At 52.8% G+C, this 20,894-nt stretch overlaps 2 protein-coding genes across 4 annotated transcripts; both read right to left on the reverse strand.

The window, feature by feature from the left end:
• Positions 1-19: 19 nt before the first annotated feature.
• On the reverse strand, positions 20-2,041 carry HOXC5 (homeobox C5). The gene is made up of 2 exons (XM_028532886.2): positions 953-2,041; positions 20-258 (listed from the first exon to the last, which is right to left on the reverse strand). Exons 1-2 carry the CDS (start codon positions 1,404-1,406, stop codon positions 44-46), a joined length of 669 nt encoding a protein of 222 aa, XP_028388687.1. The 5' UTR covers positions 1,407-2,041; the 3' UTR covers positions 20-43.
• Positions 2,042-3,766: 1,725 nt separating this feature from the next.
• HOXC6 (homeobox C6) lies at positions 3,767-17,502 on the reverse strand. 3 transcript variants are annotated; one of them, XM_036018904.1, is made up of 3 exons: positions 16,952-17,502; positions 5,654-5,999; positions 3,767-4,935 (listed from the first exon to the last, which is right to left on the reverse strand). In XM_036018904.1, the coding sequence occupies exons 2-3, from the start codon at positions 5,805-5,807 to the stop codon at positions 4,628-4,630; spliced, it is 462 nt and encodes a 153-aa protein (XP_035874797.1). In that variant the 5' UTR covers positions 5,808-5,999; positions 16,952-17,502; the 3' UTR covers positions 3,767-4,627. The 3 variants fall into 3 exon arrangements, with proteins under 3 accessions (XP_035874797.1, XP_035874798.1, XP_028388686.1); XM_036018905.1 differs by lacking the exon at positions 16,952-17,502 and adding an exon at positions 14,849-15,345; XM_028532885.2 differs by lacking the exon at positions 16,952-17,502 and having other exon boundaries at positions 5,654-9,172.
• Positions 17,503-20,894: the final 3,392 nt, after the last annotated feature.

Consider the following 20,894-nt stretch of genomic DNA (forward strand, 5'->3'; position numbering starts at 1 on the left):
AACGGGCTCGGGGTACTGCTGGCGGGCCCCTGCCCGGCTGCCTCTAAAGAGCCTCTTTGCTTTTCATTTTGGAATCTTTCTTCCACTTCATCCTGCGGTTCTGGAACCAGATCTTGATCTGTCTCTCGTTGAGACACAAGTTGTTGGCGATCTCTATGCGCCTGCGGCGAGTGAGGTAGCGGTTAAAGTGGAATTCTTTTTCTAGTTCCAGAGTCTGGTAGCGCGTGTAACTGGTTCGGGACCGCTTGCCGTCTGTCTCTGGAATATAAACAGCCCCCAAGCCAGGAAGGGGTGAATAGCTTGCATTGCCTTAGCGTCCCCACCCGAGCCCCGGGCCGCGACCCTCGGCCGGAGGGACCGGAGACGAGAAGGGCGAGACAGGCCCTGCGGGCCGCAGGCGGGCCCGGCCCAGCCTAGCCCCGGGAGAGGCGCCTCCGCCCAGGCAGGAAACTTTCCGCCGCAGCCTTCACTCTGCAACCGGAGGGGCTGTGGGATGGGGCGAGAGGGAGACCCAGGCTCGGACCGAACAATAAGCACTCTCAAGATCCGAGCACCGGGGGCCCCCCTCCCGCCCCTCCCGAGTCGCTGGAATCCTCCGGAGCGGCGAGCGCAGGCCGAGCCGGCTCCATAGGGGGAGGGAGGGAGCCGCGGGGGGATCCCCGCTCTGGAGCCCCGCGCTCCTCACCCTTCAGATCCCTCTATTTTTTTAACTCCCTCCCTCTCCCCCAAAAATTGAATATTGCCTTTTATACACGTTTTGTTCCTATGATCCAATTATGTCGTCGTAAATTTGGGCGCACACAGCCTCTAAGCCTTTTAGTGGACAGTTTTACGAGCCATTGATGCCTGGATCGTAAAATTTATGGCCGCAGGTTTTTTTTCTTTATTTGCCCCGCATGGCCTATAAAACCCAGGCGGACCCGAGCGCGCAAAATGAAGTCCTAAAGTTTACCGTGGCTCATGTGCAGTTTGGTCATCCACGGGTAAATCTGTGGCGGGGCCGGTGGCTGGCTCAGTCCGGCAGACTGCCCTGTCTGCGCCTGCTCCTCTTTGATCTCCCCACTGCTCTTAGCTCGCTCCTCCAGCGCTGGGCGAGCCGCCTTCTGACTGTACATCCCGGGGTTCAGAGGAGCCGCTTCGTCTCTGCCCAGAGCGTGTCCCGGAGCGGCCGCGGCGCTGCAGGCGGGGCGGTCGGGGTGAGCCCGGGGGTTGGCAGCCATGTCTACCCCGTGGAGAGAGTTGGAAGGCGCAGGCGGTGGGAAAGTGATGCTTAAGTCCAATCCGCCGTAGCAGTACCTGGATGCCTGCACCTCTGAGGCCGATCCATAGTTCCCACAAGTTTGCATGTTATAGGCAGGGATATTGGGGCTCTGCTTATAGAATGAATTGGCTACGTAGGAGCTCATGGCGGGGAGGGCCCAAAAAAAATTTCTGCACCCTTTTTGATTAAGGGTGATTTGTGACTCTTTGAAGTTGAGGGGTTTTTTTGTTCTCCAAAGTGCACAATTTATAGGTGGAGATATCTCTTTCTTTATCCTATGCGCTCTTCCCAAATAAGGGAGCCTTAAATAGAGTCACGTGACTCCAGCGGCCACTCATAAATTTGGCTTGATGACCTCCGGGAGGTTAGTGATGGAAGCCGGCGAAACGCATCTTGATATGTTGGCAAAGCCTAACCAAGGGGGAGAGGGAGTGAGAGGGGGAAAGAGAGAGAAGGGGGAGGAAAAAAAATGGTTCTTGGAATTGGGGGTAGCCGGGACAACGAGCCCACAGCGACACCTGGTGCCTACTTGGAGAAATTGCATCCTGGCGCGCCGGCTCGCCTTCCACACCGCTGGATTTTCTTTACCCTGTAGAGCAGAAGCTGGCTGTTGCTGCAACAAACCCCTGAAATAGCCTTTTAAATTGTATTTAATTTTAGGAAAAGATGAAGCAGGTTTATGATACACTGAGAGGTTTTTTTGGTAATGGATAGACCCCATCTTCTTTACCCCCAAAGCCTTCCAATTTTCAAAAAAATGGCTGAGAAAAGGGGACTTAGGTTGGGGGCGGGAAAGGCGGGGGGATGGGCGCTGCCCAGGTTGGATTTCACAGAAGCTGATTTCAGGTTGGAGTTCTCTCTCCTTGGATGTCCCAAGGCGCTGCTATTGCTGAGAAGGTGCCTTTCAGCAGGGGAAAGTGAACCAAGTCTCTGGAGAGGTAGACATGATGCCCAGGAGAAGGGATCCTGGGTGGACAGAACTAGATGGGAGTGGGGAGGTCATGAGACTGAGAGTACTGGGGACTCTGGGATGAGCCTACAGGTGAGGAGCCAGGGTAGCTTAGTAAACCTCCTCACCATGCCAGAGACCCCAGAGTGGCAACAAGGATATTTTCAATGTGTGTGTGTGTGTGTGTGTGTGTATGAGAGAGAGAGTAGAACCAGACACAATGGCCTGGTAGACTACTCTGCATCCCTATATATGACCCTCATATGGTACCACCTATGTCAGACATTTTGGATGGAAAATAGATGTTAATTGAGGGCATGGAGAAGCCAGATTCAAACCTCCACAAATATTATATGAGCAGGGCAGAGGACAAGGCCTGTTTTGTGCCCTATGGGGCAAAGGCCTCTGGACCAGTTCCTCCAGGGACCTGGATCCACAAGGTCCACAGGAGAGCAATTTCTGAGCTGAAAGAATACGACTGGGGGTGGGTGAAGGGGGTGGGTAGAGCAGACGCCTGGGCAACCTTAACAGCCTGTGGCCAGGGGGCTCTGCAGCTTTCCCGCCCCTTCCCGACCCCCTCCACAAGCCCCAAGTCTTATTCTTTCCTGCCTGCCTCTCCCCAGGAAATCTCCGCCCCTGCCAGGAGAAGCCCCCCTCCCGCCCCCCCGCAAGCGGAGGCGCTGGAGAGGGCGCTGGCGGAGATCAGGAAGGTCTGGAAAACTCTGGCAGATTTTTTTCCCTCCAGGAGACCCCCTCACTACCTCACCCCCTAGGTCCACTCAGGTTTCTCTGTCTGGGCTTAGGGAGAGAAGGCCTGAGCTGGGGAAAGGTTAAGGCCTGGCTGCGCTCCTCACCGGCGGAGCGCGAGGGGAGAAGAGTGAGGAACCAGACTGGGGCTGGGGCTGTAAGGAAGAAGGAATTTTGTCCCAGCTGCGTCAGTCGTCCCAGAGCAGGCCAGAGCTCAGTTTCCAGGTTTTCTTTTTTGAGATGTCCTTGAATCGCTCAATCCCTGGCAGACGGCTCAAATCCCAAGTCTTCTTTTCCCTCGGCTCTCCGCCTCCGCCACGTTTCGAAACTGTCGCCGGGCGCGGGCAGGGGGGTGGCTCACAGGGCGCCCCCTCCTCACTCTGAGAGTGGGCCGAGGGGGGGGGGTGCCCTGGTGCCCTGGATCACGCTGCTTTTTCTGGCAACTGGGGGCTCGGGGTTCAGAAGGCGGACCCCAGACTGCCACAGGCAGGAAGAAAGGCCTGCGTGGGGCTGGAGACCAATTCGACTAACCCCGGCTTCCCTTACCCCTTAGCCCTTACCCCATCGAAATCCCATTCGGCGTTTTTTTTGCGGGGTGAGTGTGTTGCTCTGAGTAAGGAGCCCAGAGAGGACTCCCAGCCCCCCGGGGCGATCACCAGAGGGGGAGGCCAAGGCAGGCGCCCGGCTCCGGGAAAGGCGAGCGAAGAGGCTGGGGGCTTGCAGGCAGCGGGCGGACGCGGAGCGCTAGGAGCCTGTTCCAACTTTCACCCCGAGGCCGGCGGGAGAGCGAATTAACAGAAATCCTGATATAAACTTTTAAAAATAATATCAGTTTTATTAAATATTCGAGAACGGATCCAGAGGTCGGATTTGTACAGGAGGGTAACACGAGGGGATTTTTTTTTCAATTTATTTTTTCTCCTACTGGCTAAACAAACGTCATTCACTTTTTTCTCTCTTTTTGTAATTTTCCCTCTCTTTTTTTTCTCCTTTTAAGATGGGATTGGAACACGGACGGTGCTAAACATAAATATAAATACAGAGACCACAAATACAGCTAAAAATATTCACACAGAAACGGTCACAGTTTGTAATATGCCATAATGACCCCCAGGATTCTTTAAACACAATTCGCCTGGGCTGGGCATTTGCTGGGGCAGAGGGGCCGGGCAGGGGCTGCGGGGAGGCCCTGGGGGTGGCTGTGGGGCCACAACGCGCCCTCCCTGGGCCTCCTGCCCTCCCCCGCGGCCAGGCCGGGCCCTAAGGCCCCGAGCAGAGGCCCCGGGCCCGGAGCCGGCTCTCTGCGCGGAGGTGGGGGGGCACCTAGGGGGTGGGAGGCCAAGTCCTCATATGGAGGAAGAACAGTGGAGTCTGATGCGAGGTTCAGGGACAGAGCCCCCAAGGCCTGGGCGGGGGAAGGGGCCTGCAGACAAGCAGAGAAGGAGCTAGCAGGGAGCAAGGAGGAGGAGGAGGAGGCGAGTGATGAGAGAGTTTGTGCAGTGAGGGAGGGGATCCAGAGTTGACTTTTAGGTCCATATCTGACTCCCTAATTTTGTCTTAGAGAGTCAAAACACAGCAATTGTGCCAGTGATAAATACAGAGTGTGTGATTAGGAGGGAGCTGGGAGAGCGAGGGAGAAGGAGAGAGAAGGGTGGCAGGGACAGTCCAAGTCACTCTTTCTGCTTCTCCTCTTCTGTCTCTTCCCGCTTTTCCTCTTTTCCGCCCAGGCTGTCGGCCGCGGCCCCTCCGCCGCCCCCTGAGAGCGTGGACGTAAGATTAGATTCCTTTTTCCACTTCATCCGGCGGTTCTGGAACCAGATTTTGATCTGTCGTTCGGTCAGGCAGAGCGCGTTGGCGATCTCGATGCGCCGGCGCCGCGTTAGGTAGCGATTGAAGTGAAATTCCTTCTCCAGTTCCAGGGTCTGGTACCGCGAGTAGATCTGGCGACCGCGCCTCCGGTCCGCTCCATAGCCGACCCCTAGAGATCCGGGCACAAAACACACTAAAATCAGCCAGCAAGGCTTCCTCCGCAGACGATTTAGCCTAGCCAAGTCCTGACCCTCCCAACTTGACCAGCAGCTCAGGCCCCCTTTGGGCTCCAGCCTTCCCCTGTTTGCCTTGCCCCACCCCCACTGGGGGTACAGCCAGGATCTCAACTTCATTCAGCTTCCCCCAGAGGTTGGTAGGTGTGAGTCCCAAAGAATGGAGGGGTGCAAGAACCAGGCAGAAAGCTGTAAATCTAAAAGCTGGTTTTTGAAAAATCCCAAACACTGGGGATGAGGGCCCTATTTCTCAAGGATTCGACTCCCCCACCTCCCCAAGCACCCTAGCTCTTTGGAAACTTCTCCCCCACTTTTCTGCCCTCTCCTCTCCTCCTCCCTTCTCCTCAGACTGACTGGACTTTGGGGGTTCCCCCACCCTCTGCCTCCTCCCCTCGTCCCCTGCCCTGTTCCTGCCCCCTCAGCTCGCCTTGGAACCCTCCAATGCGTCAGGGGCCAAGGGGGCCAGGCCCCTTCCAGCAAGCGGGAGGTGAGCAGAGGGGGCAGAGAGGGGGCCCTGTCTCCGCGTCGGCGAGGAGACGAGCGTGATTGTTTTTATGGGGCCATAAAAAACTCTCTCCGCCCGTTCTTCTAGGGAAGCCGGTCATAAAGCCAGTTCAGTTTATTTAATTTATATCTCGGAGCTGTAAAACTCACCACTGTGCGAATTCATTCGCTGCATCCAGGGGTAAATCTGGATACTGGCTTTCTGGTCCTGGGGCGCAGTCCTGCCCTGCTCAGAACTAAAATCCTGAGCGATTGAGGTCTGTGTGTTATGTCCTAAGGTGTTTTGTCTGCAGTTTGAGAGCATGTCTTTCTCCTGGTAAAAGGAATTAGATCCATAGTCATACGGCCCCCGGCTGGAACTGAACACGACATTCTCCTGTGGCGAATAAAAGGGAGTCGAGTAGATCCGGTTCTGGGCAACAGCCGCTCCATAGGTCGAGAAATGCCTCACTGGATCATAGGCGGTGGAATTGAGGGCGACGTTGGGGAGGACGTCCTGGCCCCCGGCGAGGTGGCAGGATAAGGAAGGGTTAGTGAAGTAGGAATTCATCCCTTTGCCTTTACCTGGTCGGGCTATGATTTCTTTAATATTTATTTCTGTCTCCAGTTTGTACTCGGAACTAGATGGTTATAGGGACGGCTCCAATCCAGGACAGACAAAATGACAAAGTCAGCTGACCCCCTTCCAGCCAATCGCAAGCCAGATGTCAAGAAGGGGGAAAAAAATCGCTTCTGCTTCTGTTGATTCCCTAGTTGAGACTAAGTGTGTGCTTTGAAAGTAAGACTTGGATTTCTTTAAAATATATATACGTAAGGGAACTGATGTGGAGGTGAAGGAAGGGTGAATGTCCGTGAGCAGGGCCTTGGGGCCCAGGGAAGGAGAGCTGCACTCCCAGGAAATCTCTCAGCCCCAGCTAACTTTGCTGTACAGTGGCCAGAGCCAGGGCTGGAGAATCCCTGTATTTTCAGCCTGATTTCATTTTTTATATCTGCCCCCTTCTAAAATTACATCCTGATTTCTCCATGGGAGGAGCTCCCTCACAGCCCAGGGGGGATCCCCAGAAATCCTATAGGAAATCCTGATTTGATACTCCATGAAGTGAGTCCTCACCACCAAACCAGTATATTTTTCCCCATAATTTTTTTAAAAATCAAGAGTAGGAAGAAATTGCCTAAAACGTGGTACTCAGAGGAGGAAGGGTGTGGCTGAGAGTCCTGGATGTAGGGGGCACGTGGGGAGCAAGCGGGTCTCAAGGGGTAAGGGTGAAACCTCAGGGGTGAGTGGCAGAGCTGAGGTGGGCAAAGGGACCAGGCATCTCCTTTCCTCTTCCTTTTAGCCTCCTTCTGCCTCTGCCTTAGGACCCTCTTTTGGGGAAAACTCTGGCAGCATTTTTGCCTAAAAGGGAGAATGTATAAAAACACAATGGAAAAGGGAGAGAAAGAAGTAAAAGGTGAAAGAGTGAAAAGGAAAAGAAGGAAAAAAGAACTCTGAGAGTCTTTCTAGACACATCAACTCCTGTTTATGTTGGTGAGAATTTATGATTTGGAGCCAGCGAGGGCCAGTGGGGTAATTCACATAAAATCCAGCCAGAAAGAGAAGGCTGGTGGAGCTCTGATGGACCCTTAGCATCTTGCAGGCTCAAGCCCTTGCATATATATGTCAGAAGGCCTCTGCCCCCTCTGGACTCTCTGCCCTGCTAAGGGAGACACCCCTGGACCTGAGCTCTGGAGCTTAGAGATTCCAGCAAAGTGCTCCTGGGGAGCTCTCACCCAAGGGCCAGCCCCACCTGGTGGGGCCCAGCCTCCAGCAGCCCCTGCCCCTATTTCTTTCCACCTTGAGGCTGAGAAAAAGGAAGAGAAGGTTAGGAAAAGGCAGCTGTGGCCGAGGCTTCTGAGGGAGCGGCAGTGGGTGAACTGAAGCAGCGGAAGGTGTGCAGATGGGATTTTACTCCTGATTAATCCAAACTTAATTTGCTATTGTGACATAGGCTGGAAATTCTTTGAGTTGACAAAAAAGGGGCGGTGGGGCAAGTGAAGGGAGCAGTAGAAGCTCATATTTTCCCCTCATCATTTTTTTGGGGGGGAGGACTGGCTATAACAAGGACCCGGATGTCGCCGGATTTTATGATCTTTTCCTTCTGTGTAACAAAGCGGAGTAATCAATGGGTAGCAATAAAGCCATAAACGGGACTATGCTGGGAAAAAACTCGTTTATTCATCTTCTGTAACGTTAAGGTTTCCCTGGAGTGTCGCTAGGGGGGAAAAATAAAGTTTTGAACCCAAAAGCAGACAGTGTGGAGGAACTGGCGGCGACAACATGTTAGTTAATACATGAAGCTCCTTATCGGGTTGAAGAGTCTTCCTGCCAGGCAATTTGTGTTGGCTTTTAAAAAAATAAAGGCTCAGTCCTTCAGAGAGGAAAATCGGTTGGTATTTAGCAGGGGAGAGGAAGGACCCCTGTGATTACAAAGGTTCCTCCTGTTGGACCGTACTCTCCTCTCCTCGGGGAGGTGAAGGTGAAAGGGTAGAGGAGGGTTCTTAAATTAAAAAAGAAATTCTGAGATGAGCTGTCTCATTTTGGGGTGACATGGCAGGTACTCGAACACAGACACTAGCCTGGATTGCTTTGCACTCTAGAATCCAGCTGTCCTCCAATTCTCGGCATGCCTGGACAGAGGTTTCCAACAGCTGGCTGGGGCTCAGGCCCCCTGGAGGGCAAAAGGGAGAGGGAGAGAGAACTAGGGGCGGGGAGACCCAGGGGGCTGAGCTAGGGAACATGTCAGTGCACCCCTGGACACAAGTAGCTGCTCTCAGAGTTCCCAGCCTCATTTCTGCCCTAAGGGTAGTGGTGTAACACGAAAACAGGCCAAAGAAGGAGTAAACCACCCCCTCCCCATTTCAGAGAGAGATTGCTAGAGGGATAAATCATGTCAGTGATACTTCCTTCAAGATATTAAATTGTTGCAATGTACAACAAATTGAATGATGGAAGATAGGATGTCTTAATGAGGTTTTGCTTTCAATGAGTGTCGATTTTCTATGTATTTTTACATCTCTTTTATGGGTGGGGGTGGGGGAAGGAAGGACCTTGGTAGAAAGAAGGGGCTTCTGGGGAAACACGTGCTGCAGCTCCCCAGCAAGGATGCCTAGGTTTCCTCGAGCCCCTCCTAAACTACGTCTGGAGGGGAAAGGGGCCCCAAAGTTGGGGAGAGGCTCCTCTGGGGCCTAAAGGTTGTGGGCACTCAGGGGTGGGCGACCTGAGGAGCAGAATGTAAGTCTCAGCCCCGGAAAGTTAAGTGTTTTATTACGTCCCTAAACAGAGGGCAGAGACTGAGAGGTCTTGCCGATTTATAATGAACAGAAACCAGCTGCTGAGGGAAAAAGGCAGAAATGCTGGAAGGGGGAGAGAAGGGGAAGCAGAAACACAAATAATTTCCCCCAAAGCTTAAAAACTTTCAGCAAAATTAATTTCCAACACACTCTCCCCCATCACCTTCCATTCCCGAGGAAAGCAGCTTCCTTCTTTCAGTTAGATGTTTAATTATGCAGCTGAAATTTGCTGGAAGGATTCTTCGCTCCAAGGGGGAAGAGCAGGTCAGATGAGCCCGATCTTCCCCCCATTGGATTAAATTTTCCTTTTCTCATTTCATGTTAATTTCTTGTTTTTTTTTTTTTTTTTTTTTTTTTTTTGGCAAAAAACGACTGTCTATGGGGAGAAAGCTGGGACTTGGGTTTTTCTAATATATTTATATTTTCCTGTTAAATTTGTCTGAAAACAATTATGGAAACTCATCAACAGAAGCAAGAACAGATGTTTTATTAAAACTGCAGTTGAGCTCTGTAAATATGCACAAGTCTTGGGAAGGGGGGAGAACTTGTTCTTTGTTTCTATAAAACAAGCCTAGAGAATCAGAGAGCACCCCCATCAGGCCCCTAGGTCTCCGAGTTACTCTGCCCTTTCGGCCTCCGGAGTCAGGCATTCCAAGGGGTTTGGCTGCGAGAGCAGATTTTTGCTTTGGGAACTGTAATTAGTGGATTCAAAAACAGAATTCAAAAGACACAGAACAGAAATAAAGGGGGAAAGTTGCCGCTTGCTGCTCCAGTCTCCCCCTCCCCAATCCAAAACACATGCTTTTCATGAGCACTAATTATAGGAGAGGAACTTACTGCAGGCATGCCAAGAGCCTGAGTGGGGGGCAGCCACTGGCCTGGAGTCCCCAAGGCTAAGGGTCGTATTGGAGGCTGAGCACTTGAGGGTTTTCCAGGGCGAGTCAAGCACTCCTATTCTGTCCTTACCCCACTTCAGGCCAGGGGCTGGGGGCTTGTGTACCTCTGAATGGGGGCGCAGGTGGGTGGGGCTGGGTTCTGGCCCAGAAGGGGTTCCTAGGCAGGCTCACCTTGCTTGCTTTTGCTTTCCATTTTACTCTGGGAAATATATTAATTTCTTAGGGAAGGGTACCTGAAGTGAGAGGGATGAGATCTGGAAATTTTATCTGGGGGCAATCTTTTCCAAAAGTCCTACTTAGTTTGTGTTTTGCCAGTCTTCTCTCTCTCTCTCCCTAGGTCCCTCAATTCTGCGTGGATGTCTGTGACCCATCCCGCCTCACATGCAGATACACACACTCCATTCCTGGCTGTCGGCGCCACCAACTATAGCACGGCGCCTCCTCCGAAGGCAGCTCAGGAACCGGGACCCAGACACTGGAGCCTCAGGACTCAGAGCTTGGCTGCCTGGAAGCAACTGCAGCTGCCTGACCCACCCCGCCAATTCTGATTTCCAGAGCCAGGGAGGAGCGGCTGCCCCACCAGCCTCTTTTGTGCCACTGGGCAAGGACTGAAATCCCTCTTGCAGAGAAAGCTGAGTTTCAATAGTTGTTCAGCTCACCTCACAATCGCACTGTTTGGTTAAGGCTTTGCTATTCCACAGTGGCTGTTCAGTTAGCCCGACAGCCTTATGATTAAATTTTTATTTAAAAATTGAAAGAATAAATCCTACTCCAAATGCCTAGTGTTTTTGTGCATGAGCTCCTTTGATCTCCACGGAATCCAGAGTCAAAGGATTTCAGAGAGTCTCTCAGTCCACCGGAGAACCTGAACGCAGATAACTGGGTTTGCTTGGGGACATCAAAGAATATCTCACTGTAGGAGCCCCCCGTTTCTCATAGATGTGGTAAGAGAAGTTGTCTGAGTGCATACCTCCCCATATACACAATACATCCCCCCAAATGCTCCTTCTTTTTTTAGAGTTCAGGCATAGAGACATTTGGAGAAAAGTGAAATTTGACACACCTAACCTGGAAACGGATTCCATTTGGGGGTGCTGATATTATGAGCACAGGGCCCAAGCTGGCCAGCTGAATAAAGTTGGGGGTCTGTAGGGAGGGGGGAAGGATGATGAGGCCAGATGGGGCATGTCAAGTGCCTGATAACTGCCTCAAACACCTCAGAGGCCTGGGCTGGTGACTCCCCTTTTGAGCCAAGAGGTTTAGAGGCTACACAAGCTGCTTTTGCTTTATTTGCCATTAAACAGAGAAAAAACATACATGGAGGGGCTCTGCTAACTCACATCATATTTTCTCTCCTCCCTCTCTCTTTCCAGATTTCTGCCTGACCTTTCCACTTAATGCTGCTACCATCAGCAGACACAACTCCCACATCGGTGTTTGTTTGGCTTCTCAATTCACTTCCCTGGCTGAAGGTTAAAAGTAAAATAGGTCCCAAGCATCTCTGTTCCATCTTACTCAGTCCCAAGCCCCTGTTGGTTCCCTCTGGAAGAAATCATTTCTGGCTTTTGGGGACTGGCCCCCAAGCTTCCCACCTCTATTTCAAGTAGCTGATTACCAGCTGAGGAGGGGGCATGTGGAGAGCCTTCAGGACTGGGGATGGAACCCAGTAACATTTCAGGGAGGCAAAGCAAGTGGTTCAGCTTGGTCCAGGGGGAAAAATGAAAATCCAGAATATTCTGAATATTTTGGGCCCCCAGAATGAGGCCAAGGGATCCCCAACCTCCTGACTTCTTCTATGTCCCTCCACACTGAGCCAACACAGCTTACACAAATTTTGGAGGCTTATGAGAATTATAAAATTCAAGAACATGGCATTTATGACGTCACAGTGAGATGTCATGAGGAATTGTAAATGCACAAAAGTTATATGCATCAGGAGTTTTGTGCAGGGGTTCCCTGACTACCCTCACTTGTTTCTCCTTTCCCCCTTCTTCCTCTGGTCTAAGTTCTCCCACTTAAAAATAAAAGGTTCTTATGTTCTGGAACAATAGGCGAACAATGAAATGAAGTCCTCATTTCTCTATAAATAATTTTATCCTTTATTGTTTGCAGAACTGAAAGAACCATTTAATCTGTGCTGGTGAAAAGAGACAGAGAGGTGGGAAAGGGGGAATTTCAGAAATGAGAATATCACTGACTTCGATGATCCTCCTTTAGATCTGATAGCCAGGAGCAAAATTAGAGGCCAACAGCAGCCTCTCTGACTCTACACCTGGCGGGACTGGAAATTTATAGGACTTCAGCGAAGGGGCAATTTAATTTTGTAGGATTTATTTAAATTCACTGCTATTTTGGGGGGCTGAGGAGAAGGGAGGGTGAACGACATGCTTTATCCAGCTTTACAAATCTGCCAACATTACTCTGATTTAGATCCTAACAACCTGTGTCCCGGGGAAAACTCCTGCCGAAAGGAGTTGGGGAGAAGGATGAGGGGGGCTCAACTTTCTCAATGACTGTGGCCCCCTTAACCAAGGAGTTGCCAGGGGGAAGGAAGAAAAGCTGGAGGCAAGGGAAGGGCTGCTGGAAGTCTCTCCACTACTAGGATACTGGAGGAGGTTTATGGTGTCCCCATAATTCCTCCAACCCTATAAACAGCTGCTGTATCTTAGGACAATTTCTGCTTTCTCCCCTCAGAAAGGGAGAGTGAGGGAGGAGGTGAGGGCTGGAGCTGGAGTGGGGTGCTGGAAAGGGGAGGGAGTTCAGGATTGCCCTGCACTTTGTTCTCCTGGGTGAGTTTGCTGGTTTGGCGGGTTTCAGACACAGGGTGGCAGCAGACAAAACAAGTAAACAACTCCTTACAGACACAATAAACAGGGGCAGCTGTGGTGGGGAGCCGTGGCAGAGGCCGTGGGCCAGGGGAGGGGCACAATTTGGGAGTAATGTCACCCCAGCACCCAGGGGTGCCTGAGGCCTGAAAGCCCAAGGTCACTTTTGGTGCCAGTGGGGAGGTGGAAGAAAGCTGCATGCTTCGGCACCCACGGCATGTCCGTACAGGAGAGTCTTGGGAGGAACCTGATTGCCCAGGAATGGAGGAAAATGCCGCCAGCCCCTCTCCTGTCCTTACTTTATTTTATGGGTTTTTTCACGGACATTTACTTGTCCCTCTTTCTCTGTCTTTTCGTGGACCCAGAAGGGAGAAAGGCTAGGAAAGGAGGCTGGTTAATTGCCTTCCCGGGGTCCACAATCAGTGGGCCAGGCCCACAGGCAGCCAGTCCCAGCTTCTCTGGTACTGCCCCATCAGCCTTCTCCCTGGCTTAAGCAGCAGATGGAATTAAAACAAAGTCCCATTAGTAACCAGATCTGGGTATTTGGGGAACTTAGAGAGCCCTTTATCTGCCCCACAGAAAACACAGGCAAATCTTGGGTCCGGTAAAGGCACAGAGTGAGGAGGGCTGGAGGATAGATGGTCACTGAACCACTACCCATTCTGGCACCTCATCCACAGGCCTCTCCAAAGTACCCTAGCCCCAGCTGCCCCAGACTACTACCCAGAGACCACCATATCAACCTCACCACCCCAGCGAGGCTCTAAGCACCAGGGCCCAGCCCAGTGCTCCAAGGCCCACATTACCCACAAAAGAGTTTCCCACAGAACTCACTTTCAACACAGCTGGGTTCCCCCGATAAAACAGTCTCTGAGTTAGGGAAGTTTAGGGGGAGGTGTGGAGAGAAAGCAGAAGGGATCAGTATTTCCCTATCCCAGCTGCTTGGACAGCAAAGGTATTAAGGTCTGAGAAAGCGTTTGTAGCATCCGTTGGTTACTGGAACCCGCATACTCCGATTCCAGCACGCACACATTTCAGCAGAGCGCTCACAGAGAGCCTTCTTGGTGCACCCGATGCCTCCTTGAGCCCACGCCCATCTAGTGAGGGCTGACGAAATTTTGCATGCACATAAAATGGTGTTTGAATGAATATAGGCATGGTAATATACAATTAACCAATGATGAAATATGAGTCTGTATATATTCAAGCAAAAGTCTGAGTCTGTACATTTGAGCCTGTATATAATGTGTATAAAGCTACCAAGTCTGGTTTTGGAACACAACAGCCAACCCAACAAGGCCGCCTTCTCCAAACAAGGTCGCATTCTTCATGGGGATCACAACTGTCAAACCAGGGAGAGAAAAGGTTTGCTCTGCCCATTTCTTCCAACTAGGAACTGGCGCATGAAATACAACCCACGGCAGCAGGGCTGACAAAGCCCCTCAGGGGCAGGCCTGAAGTGTCCAAAGAGTGGGCTCAGAGCTGGACACCGGGGGCCTGGGCTCCAGGGAGTGTTGCCAGACACAGACCCATAGATTCAGTGCTTCTGCCCAGCCCTAGCCCTGGGTTTGCAGTCCTTGAGCCAGATTCTGTCCTCAGCCACCCTGGCTATTATTAGATAATCACTGCAGTGCTCTCCTGCACGAAGGACCATGTCTACAGGGAATCTGGCCTGCAAGGAGGCTGAGAGTTGCCACTGGTAGCTCCTCTTGTGCTACTGTTTTGAGTGCCAGAAAGGGGGAGAAGGAAGGGAAAGAAAATCGAAAGTAAGGAGAGATGGGGGGCTAGCGTTTGGGGCCGGGTTTATCCCCTGGCCAGGCTACAAAACTGGAAAACCAGGGCCGCTCAGTGCTGCTACACTTTCTCTGCATCCTTCTGTCTCCTGAGGAGTCTAGGGGTGAAGGGCTTGGGGGCCTACAGAACCCTACCCAGGAAGAGACAGAAAATCAATTGATAAAAATATTGTACAAGGACATCTCTTGATGGTGCTGTTAACCCGTCAGCCACGAACCCTAACACCCTGAAATCTCACCAACAGCACATTTGGTTAGATCCCCCTGCATTCCTAGAGAAATACCCAGCCCCTGCCTTGCACCTACAAAGGGAGGGGGCCCTCTAATATTCCAGGTGAATCCCCACTGGCCCTAGTGGCCTTCTTCAGAAACTGTTTCCCGGGGTGGGGGGCGAACAAAGGAAACTTGTGCCCCCCACACACCACACACACATACAATACAGCCATCTGCAGGGGCGGGGGCAGACAAAATATAGGCGAAAGAGAGAAATAGAGGCCTCACCGGTCGGCGATTCCCACATTACGCCAGGAGAAAGGCTCCCATTTTCAGGCCTCTGGGGCCCATCCACTGGCCCACAGTCCTCCCCTTGCCCTTTTCAGGTCCCACAAATTCGGGATCTCGGTGGCCGCTGCCTGGCTCCCGGGCTAGGAGCCCCCGGGCCGCGCTGGAGCGGCGGGAGAGCGCGCGGCAGCCGGAGCAGGCGGCGGCTGGGCCCATTTGGGGAGAGCCAAGCGCTTTTCTCGATCGTAAACAAGGAACGCGAAATTAGCCCCTCGGCAGACGCCTCTGCCGACACACAAGTCCTATGGGGGGGGGGAGGGGGAGAGAAAATGCCATTTCTTCCCCCAGGAGAATACCTCAGAGGCCTTTCTGTCGTCTGTGAAAGGAGAATTTTGGGGGCGCAGAAGAGGAAGGGAAGGGGATTGTGGGGGGAAGGGAAGGAAGATTCACCATCAACTCGAGCCCAAGGGGTTTGATTTGAATGCAGCCGAATTATGTTTTTAAGATTTTGATAAAAACAGGTTCCCTCTCTTCCCCGTTCCCCCTCCACCCCCAGGCGACGGGTCAGGGTTTAAACAGGAAATCGAGGAGCGATCCCCTCCCCCACTCGGGCTTGCCAGAGAAGCCCAGCCGCGCCTCTGGGAGAGGATGGGGGGGGGCGGGGGGCGCGGCTCTTGGCTCCGACTGAAGGTGAGTCTGGCCCCCAGACTCACAGCCCTCTCAAGGAATATGCGCCCCCTCTCCCACTGTGGGGTGTGTCTGCCTGGGTGTGTAAGGCGTTGCGTGTACCTCGCCCTTTATCAAACAGAAGCTCACACACGTAGGGGCCACCTCGGACCCAGGCCAGGGAGCAGGGCGGGGTCATATACTCAATTGCAACACATTCAGGGCCACGTACATTTGGAAGAAATTAAGCCACTGTGTTATGGAACCATATGTGTCGGGTTAAGCCTATACAACACGCCATTAGCACCAATTATTAGGAAGAGCCCGGGCGCCCAAAACCCTCTGGGCCGCCCAATTCTGACGTTTCCACTCCCCGAACCAGCCACGCCTTGAATCCTCACGGCCTCCACTCACCCAGGAGGCCCGGCCAGCGGCGAGGCCTGGGCCTGTCCCTATCCCCACCCTGCCTGGGGCCTTCCCAGTTCCCACCTCCGCCCCAGACCGGGCTGCTCGGAGCTCGGAGTAGCCCGGGCTGGGGGCGTGAAGCAGTCCAGTGGGTATCCCGGGTGAGGTGGTCGCTGCTGGGGTAGGGGACGCTGCGCCGGCTGGGGGGGGGGGGCGGGGAGGCAGAGGAGAGAAGGCAGATAAGCCCCTTTTCTACAAGCACAAGATGAGTACCGCGCCCCCCCCCACCCCTTCCACCCGCAGCGCAGGGCACCTCCCATCTTTCCATCCGCTCGAGTGAGGGCGGGAGCAGGGGGTGGGCAGACGCTCTCCCCTCTGCTGACGCGCACCAGCCACCAGCCTCCCCCCTAATTGCCAATTAACGGGCCCGCCGCCCGCCAAGCCGCGTTCTCTTCCTGCTCAGCGGCCCGGCCCTGGGCCCGCACTGCGCATGTGTGAGCTCTAGCACTCCAGTTCTCCGGGAGGGAGGGGGCTGCGGAGCAGGGAGGGGGCACTGGAAAGTTTGTTCGGGGGTCCGGGGTCTGACTTTGCTCAGGGGGCAAGGGTTACAGCCTACAGGTTCTCTCTTTTGCCCTGGAGTTTGAGCTTCTGGGCCACCTCCGTCCCAGTTGCATTAGCCAAGAGGCCGCAAATCTATATAACAGGTAAGGACGCGGTGGGCACCGGGGAAGCCGGTCGGAGCACTAGACCCCGGCCTTGAGCCCCACAGATGCAGTCCTCTTGCTCGCCCCCCTCACCCCCAACTTCGGCGCACAGTGACATCAGGACAATACACTTCTCCCACTACCATATTCCAGTTTAACCCAATTTCTCCCCCTTCCACATTTTCTCCCCATAATTGTCCACGCGCCCACCCTCTCGCCAGCCCCCTCTCCTCTCTAACCAAGACCAGCCGCTGCTGTCCTTATCTTGAAACCGCCACCCAGCTACGGACCATTAGTTACATATTTGAACCAATAAGGAAACACTTACCGGGTGCTGCTGTCACTCTCCCTCTCCCTCTCTCTCTCTCTGCCTCTCTCTTTCTCCCACTCTCTCTCTTTCTCGTCTTCCCTCATCCTGTGCCGTTGCAGAGCCTGTGTCAGCTCCACACACACATATACTTTATAGAAATTTAAAAATAAAAAAGAATAGTCCCGATAATCAAAAATACAAATAAAATTAAGGAGAGTTACAAGAAGAGGGCAGGAGGGAGAGCCTGGGAGAGGGGAGGGGGAGGCATCTGCATCTCCCTATCTCAACTCCCGCGCCCGCATTCCTCCTGCCCCTTGGGGGGCTAGAGGGTCGGGAAGGGAGAGAGAGGTGCCCTCAATTCCTGCCTCTCCCCCTCCCTCCTCCCCAGATGCCCCCAGCTTCCGGCAACTCCACCTTGGAGGAAAAAATTAAAAGGGGGGGGGGAGAAAATAATTATTAATCAGATTAATAAAAAAATACTAGTAATGAAGGGAGCGCCCAGCACAGGTTTCCCTGGCAATGGTTAGGCTCTTACAGGGAGGACTGTTCTGCGGAGCGCTCGGAACGGACAAACCACAATAAAAAGTTCACGTTCATGGATGGAATCCACATGACTTCTTGTGGCCAATCCAACTTGTGAGTCGATCGTAAACTTTTATTACTCAGCTGTAAATTTTCTGCAAACAACCGGGAATGCAATGCATTTGTGTAGCGTGTGCAAATGGGCGCCACGGTCGCCATGTTTACCCAATTCTCTCGGAGAGGGAGCATCCCCCGACTCCCACCGCACCCCCACCCGCCGCCCACTCCCCAAGGGCCGCGCTGCTGCAGGCTAGCGAGAAAAGGGCAAAGGGAGATTCGAGAGGAGGGAGGGAAGGACTCTGGCACTGAGTGGTCTGCCTCCCTTTGCCATGCTGAATTTTAAATATTTTCCTTAATAAATGGGGTATTGAGGTTGGATCTGGTGGAACGGGAGCTTTGCAAAGGTTTGTGACATTGAGGTAGTGAGGGCTGACAGGGTGAAGGGACTGAGATGGGATGCCCTCTCTACCCCTGCCTTTTTTTTTCTTGGTACGTGAACAACATCCTTCCCAATGGGGTGTCCCAGCAGCCCCCCACTCCACCCCAGACAGGAATGGGAGGAGCAGGCCGCTGGAAGCCTCATACGCAATCCTGACCTGACCGTGGTCTGCAGAACAGAGAGGGCTCAGACTGGCCCTGAGCAGTCCTGCAGAGACAGCAGGAGGGGTGAGAATTGGGGGCAGCCTCCAGCATCCCCAAAGCACCCCTCATCTTCACGTTCCTTTTTCAGAGAAAAATGACATTTACTCCCCAAGACCACCTCTATTGTCCAGTTTCCTCAATTTTAAGGTTGAGATGGCAGCCTACTCCCAATCTTTTTAGAATTAAAAATAAAATTAAGGCCCAAGATCTTGGTTCCACCTTCTTTTTCCTTTAGGTGCCAGGCAATCTGAAGCATTTTCTGTCTTGTCGGGTGGCCCACACCAGCCTGCCTTTTTCAGAAACATTCCGGTGTCTGGGTGGGCAGCTGAGACACACCTTGGAGGCATTGAATAAAAGAACCATATTCCCCCCCAATTTCCACCTTCTGTGCTAAATTCTGAGCACCCAAGGCACCCCCACCCTTCTCCAGACCCAGAAATTTTGACGATGTGCCCAATGTGGGGAAGCACAGAATAAAATTCCCACAGAGATTATTTGCCAACCAGTCACAGCCTAGTCACTCTTCCCACCATCTGGAGATTAGAAGGCCCAAAACTCTCCTCTTGGTTCCACAGGGAGCTGTCATGGGGACTTCCACAGGTGGGTACCCTACCCCAACCAACAGGGGTCCTCTATCCCCTCCCCAAACTTCCTCCACATAAGTGAAGCAGTTCCCTCAGCCGGATGCAGGGACCTCGTTTCTTTTACAAACCCACTCATAAATTTTATAACAGGTAGTTAAAAATTACGACAAGAAAGCACTGGCCCAGCTTTTCACAATGGGCCTCGGGGAGAATGGGACAGCACCGCGGGCAGCTTGCCGGAAATTTTACTTCTTGTCTGTGGCACAACCTGTCCAGAGTTTGCTCTAATTGGGGTAGGGCAGCTTTCTCCAGCGGGCTCCCAGCGGCTGGGGCATCTCATTTGGAGAAGATGAGACTAGGGGGGCCAATCCACTCTCCCACCCTAGGGTCTGCCAAGGAGCCTTTTAGGATACTCACTACCTCCTTCACAACCCCGCCCTCCCCCTGCCCCAGGTTCCTCTGTAGGCCCTAGCTTCTCCCCCTCCCCTGGCTTCTGCAATGAAGTGGGGAGAAAGAGAAAATGCCGAGGTTGTTGGGTTTTTTTTTAATCCAGAGAAACGAATTTTCCCTCCAACTTAATAGCTGCACTATCCCGTCTCTACAGTTGAGATTAGAATAATAAATTCAAGGCGAAATGAGGGAGACGCTTCAACTCAGCATTTTGAAAGATACTATTTTTCACAAATCACAAATAGCTTTCGGAAGCCACTTTGATTGGCTAATAAAAAAGTAAAGAATGGGAGAGAGTCCTATCTACTGCTGCCGAATGGTCCCCATTCTGGTAATGGGACGGCAGGAGCGTTTGGAAGGACGCGTTTCTAAAGAGAGCGCATCCCGCTCGCAATTAAATTCCCCCATAAAACGGGTTTTACCTCCTTTTCTCTCCAAACGAGAAAACGGAGTGGTGGGCAGAAGGAGTGGGGGAGTGGGTGCTGCAAGAGGGGGCGGCTGGAGCTCTGTTGGTCTGGCCGGCGTCTCAAGCAATGCCGGGTACCAGATGCACCCTGCCCTCCGACGCCGGCTTGGGGCCACGGGCATTTCTGAGCAGGGCCAAGGATGAAGGGGGCATTTGGTGTGGGGAAAATACGGGGAGGTCCTTCAGAGCCGCTTAGTGTAGGCTTTAACCCACTCGGCTTCTGGGCCAGCAATTTTTACTAGTAGCATTCATCATTCCACATTTAAAAATGAAATGGCCCTCCACCGGCCTGTGGACTCTGGAGGGGACGCGCGTGGGAAGGCCTGAGGTTGGAGCGAAATGCTCTCTTTTAGGTCCTTCCCAGCGGATAGCCGTCACTGTCTCCCTCAGCAAACGGGGGTACCTGGCTGGCTCCGAGGCCCTCGGTAGGGACCCAGGGTTCCGAAAGATTTTCCCCAGCGCTGTTCAAAGCTGTGCCTGGCTGCCCCCAGCCTGAGCTTCCAATCGGCATCCTCCTTCTGGCTGCAGGAGTCCCCTATCCACAATGTCCAACCCGATCCTGTTTTCAAGACCCCTTTGCATGGGAGCCAGGATGCAGGCACGGCGAAGTTACACAAAATAAGAGTCAGTTTGGGCCTAAGTCTGGGAAAATCATTGACGGAGAAGGAGAGAGAGGCAGAAAGAGCAAAGGAGGGAGGGAGAGAGAGAGAGAGAGAGAGAGAGATCTGGCCTCAAAGATATTTCAGTCTTCGGGGATCTGGTTTTTAAGACCAGAAGATCTCATCCCCTCCCCTTTCCCCCTCTCCAGACTGAGCCAGATGACTTGTATCTCTGGAATTTGGTATTATTGGACCAGAATCTTCCTGGCATAAACAGATTTCTCTGTCTAGGACCCTCCAGGGAGGAATGAGAGACCACTTTGCCCCCTGAGTCCTTTAGCCTTTGACCCTTTATTTTGGGGAATGAGGAGTCCAGTGGAGACTCTCCTTGCTCTGCTGTGGCTGGGATGGGGGACCGATCACTCAGCAGGCCTGTCCTTTCTCCCTAGGCCAGTGTCCTGCACTATGAGGGCAGGGCAGGCTGCCCAACTGCCAAGGTGAAGACAGGAATGGGCTTGAAACAACTAGAATAGAGGCTGGAGTAGATGCAAGTGGCCTAGGTGACAGTGATGGCTCTGTGCTGGCTGAATTTGAATTTCAGAATGTGGACCCACACTGCTTGGTGCACCAGCTCATTC

The sequence above is a fragment of the Phyllostomus discolor genome, chromosome 2, assembly GCF_004126475.2.
Source record: "Phyllostomus discolor isolate MPI-MPIP mPhyDis1 chromosome 2, mPhyDis1.pri.v3, whole genome shotgun sequence".
Taxonomy (NCBI): Eukaryota; Metazoa; Chordata; class Mammalia; order Chiroptera; family Phyllostomidae; genus Phyllostomus; species Phyllostomus discolor.

What these genes read in the sequence shown, in the direction of transcription:
- HOXC5 (XM_028532886.2), bottom strand. Translation starts at nt 1,406, where the DNA reads ATGAGCTCCTACGTAGCCAATTCATTCTATAAGCAGAGCCCCAATATC. An exon ending in CAAACTGCACATGAGCCACG is followed by an intron (nt 259 to 952) that starts GTAAACTTTAGG and finishes TTTATATTCCAG; the next exon opens with AGACAGACGGCAAGCGGTCC.
- HOXC6 (XM_028532885.2), bottom strand. Translation starts at nt 6,053, where the DNA reads ATGAATTCCTACTTCACTAACCCTTCCTTATCCTGCCACCTCGCCGGG. An exon ending in GCGAATGAATTCGCACAGTG is followed by an intron (nt 4,936 to 5,653) that starts GTGAGTTTTACA and finishes CCGGATCTCTAG; the next exon opens with GGGTCGGCTATGGAGCGGAC.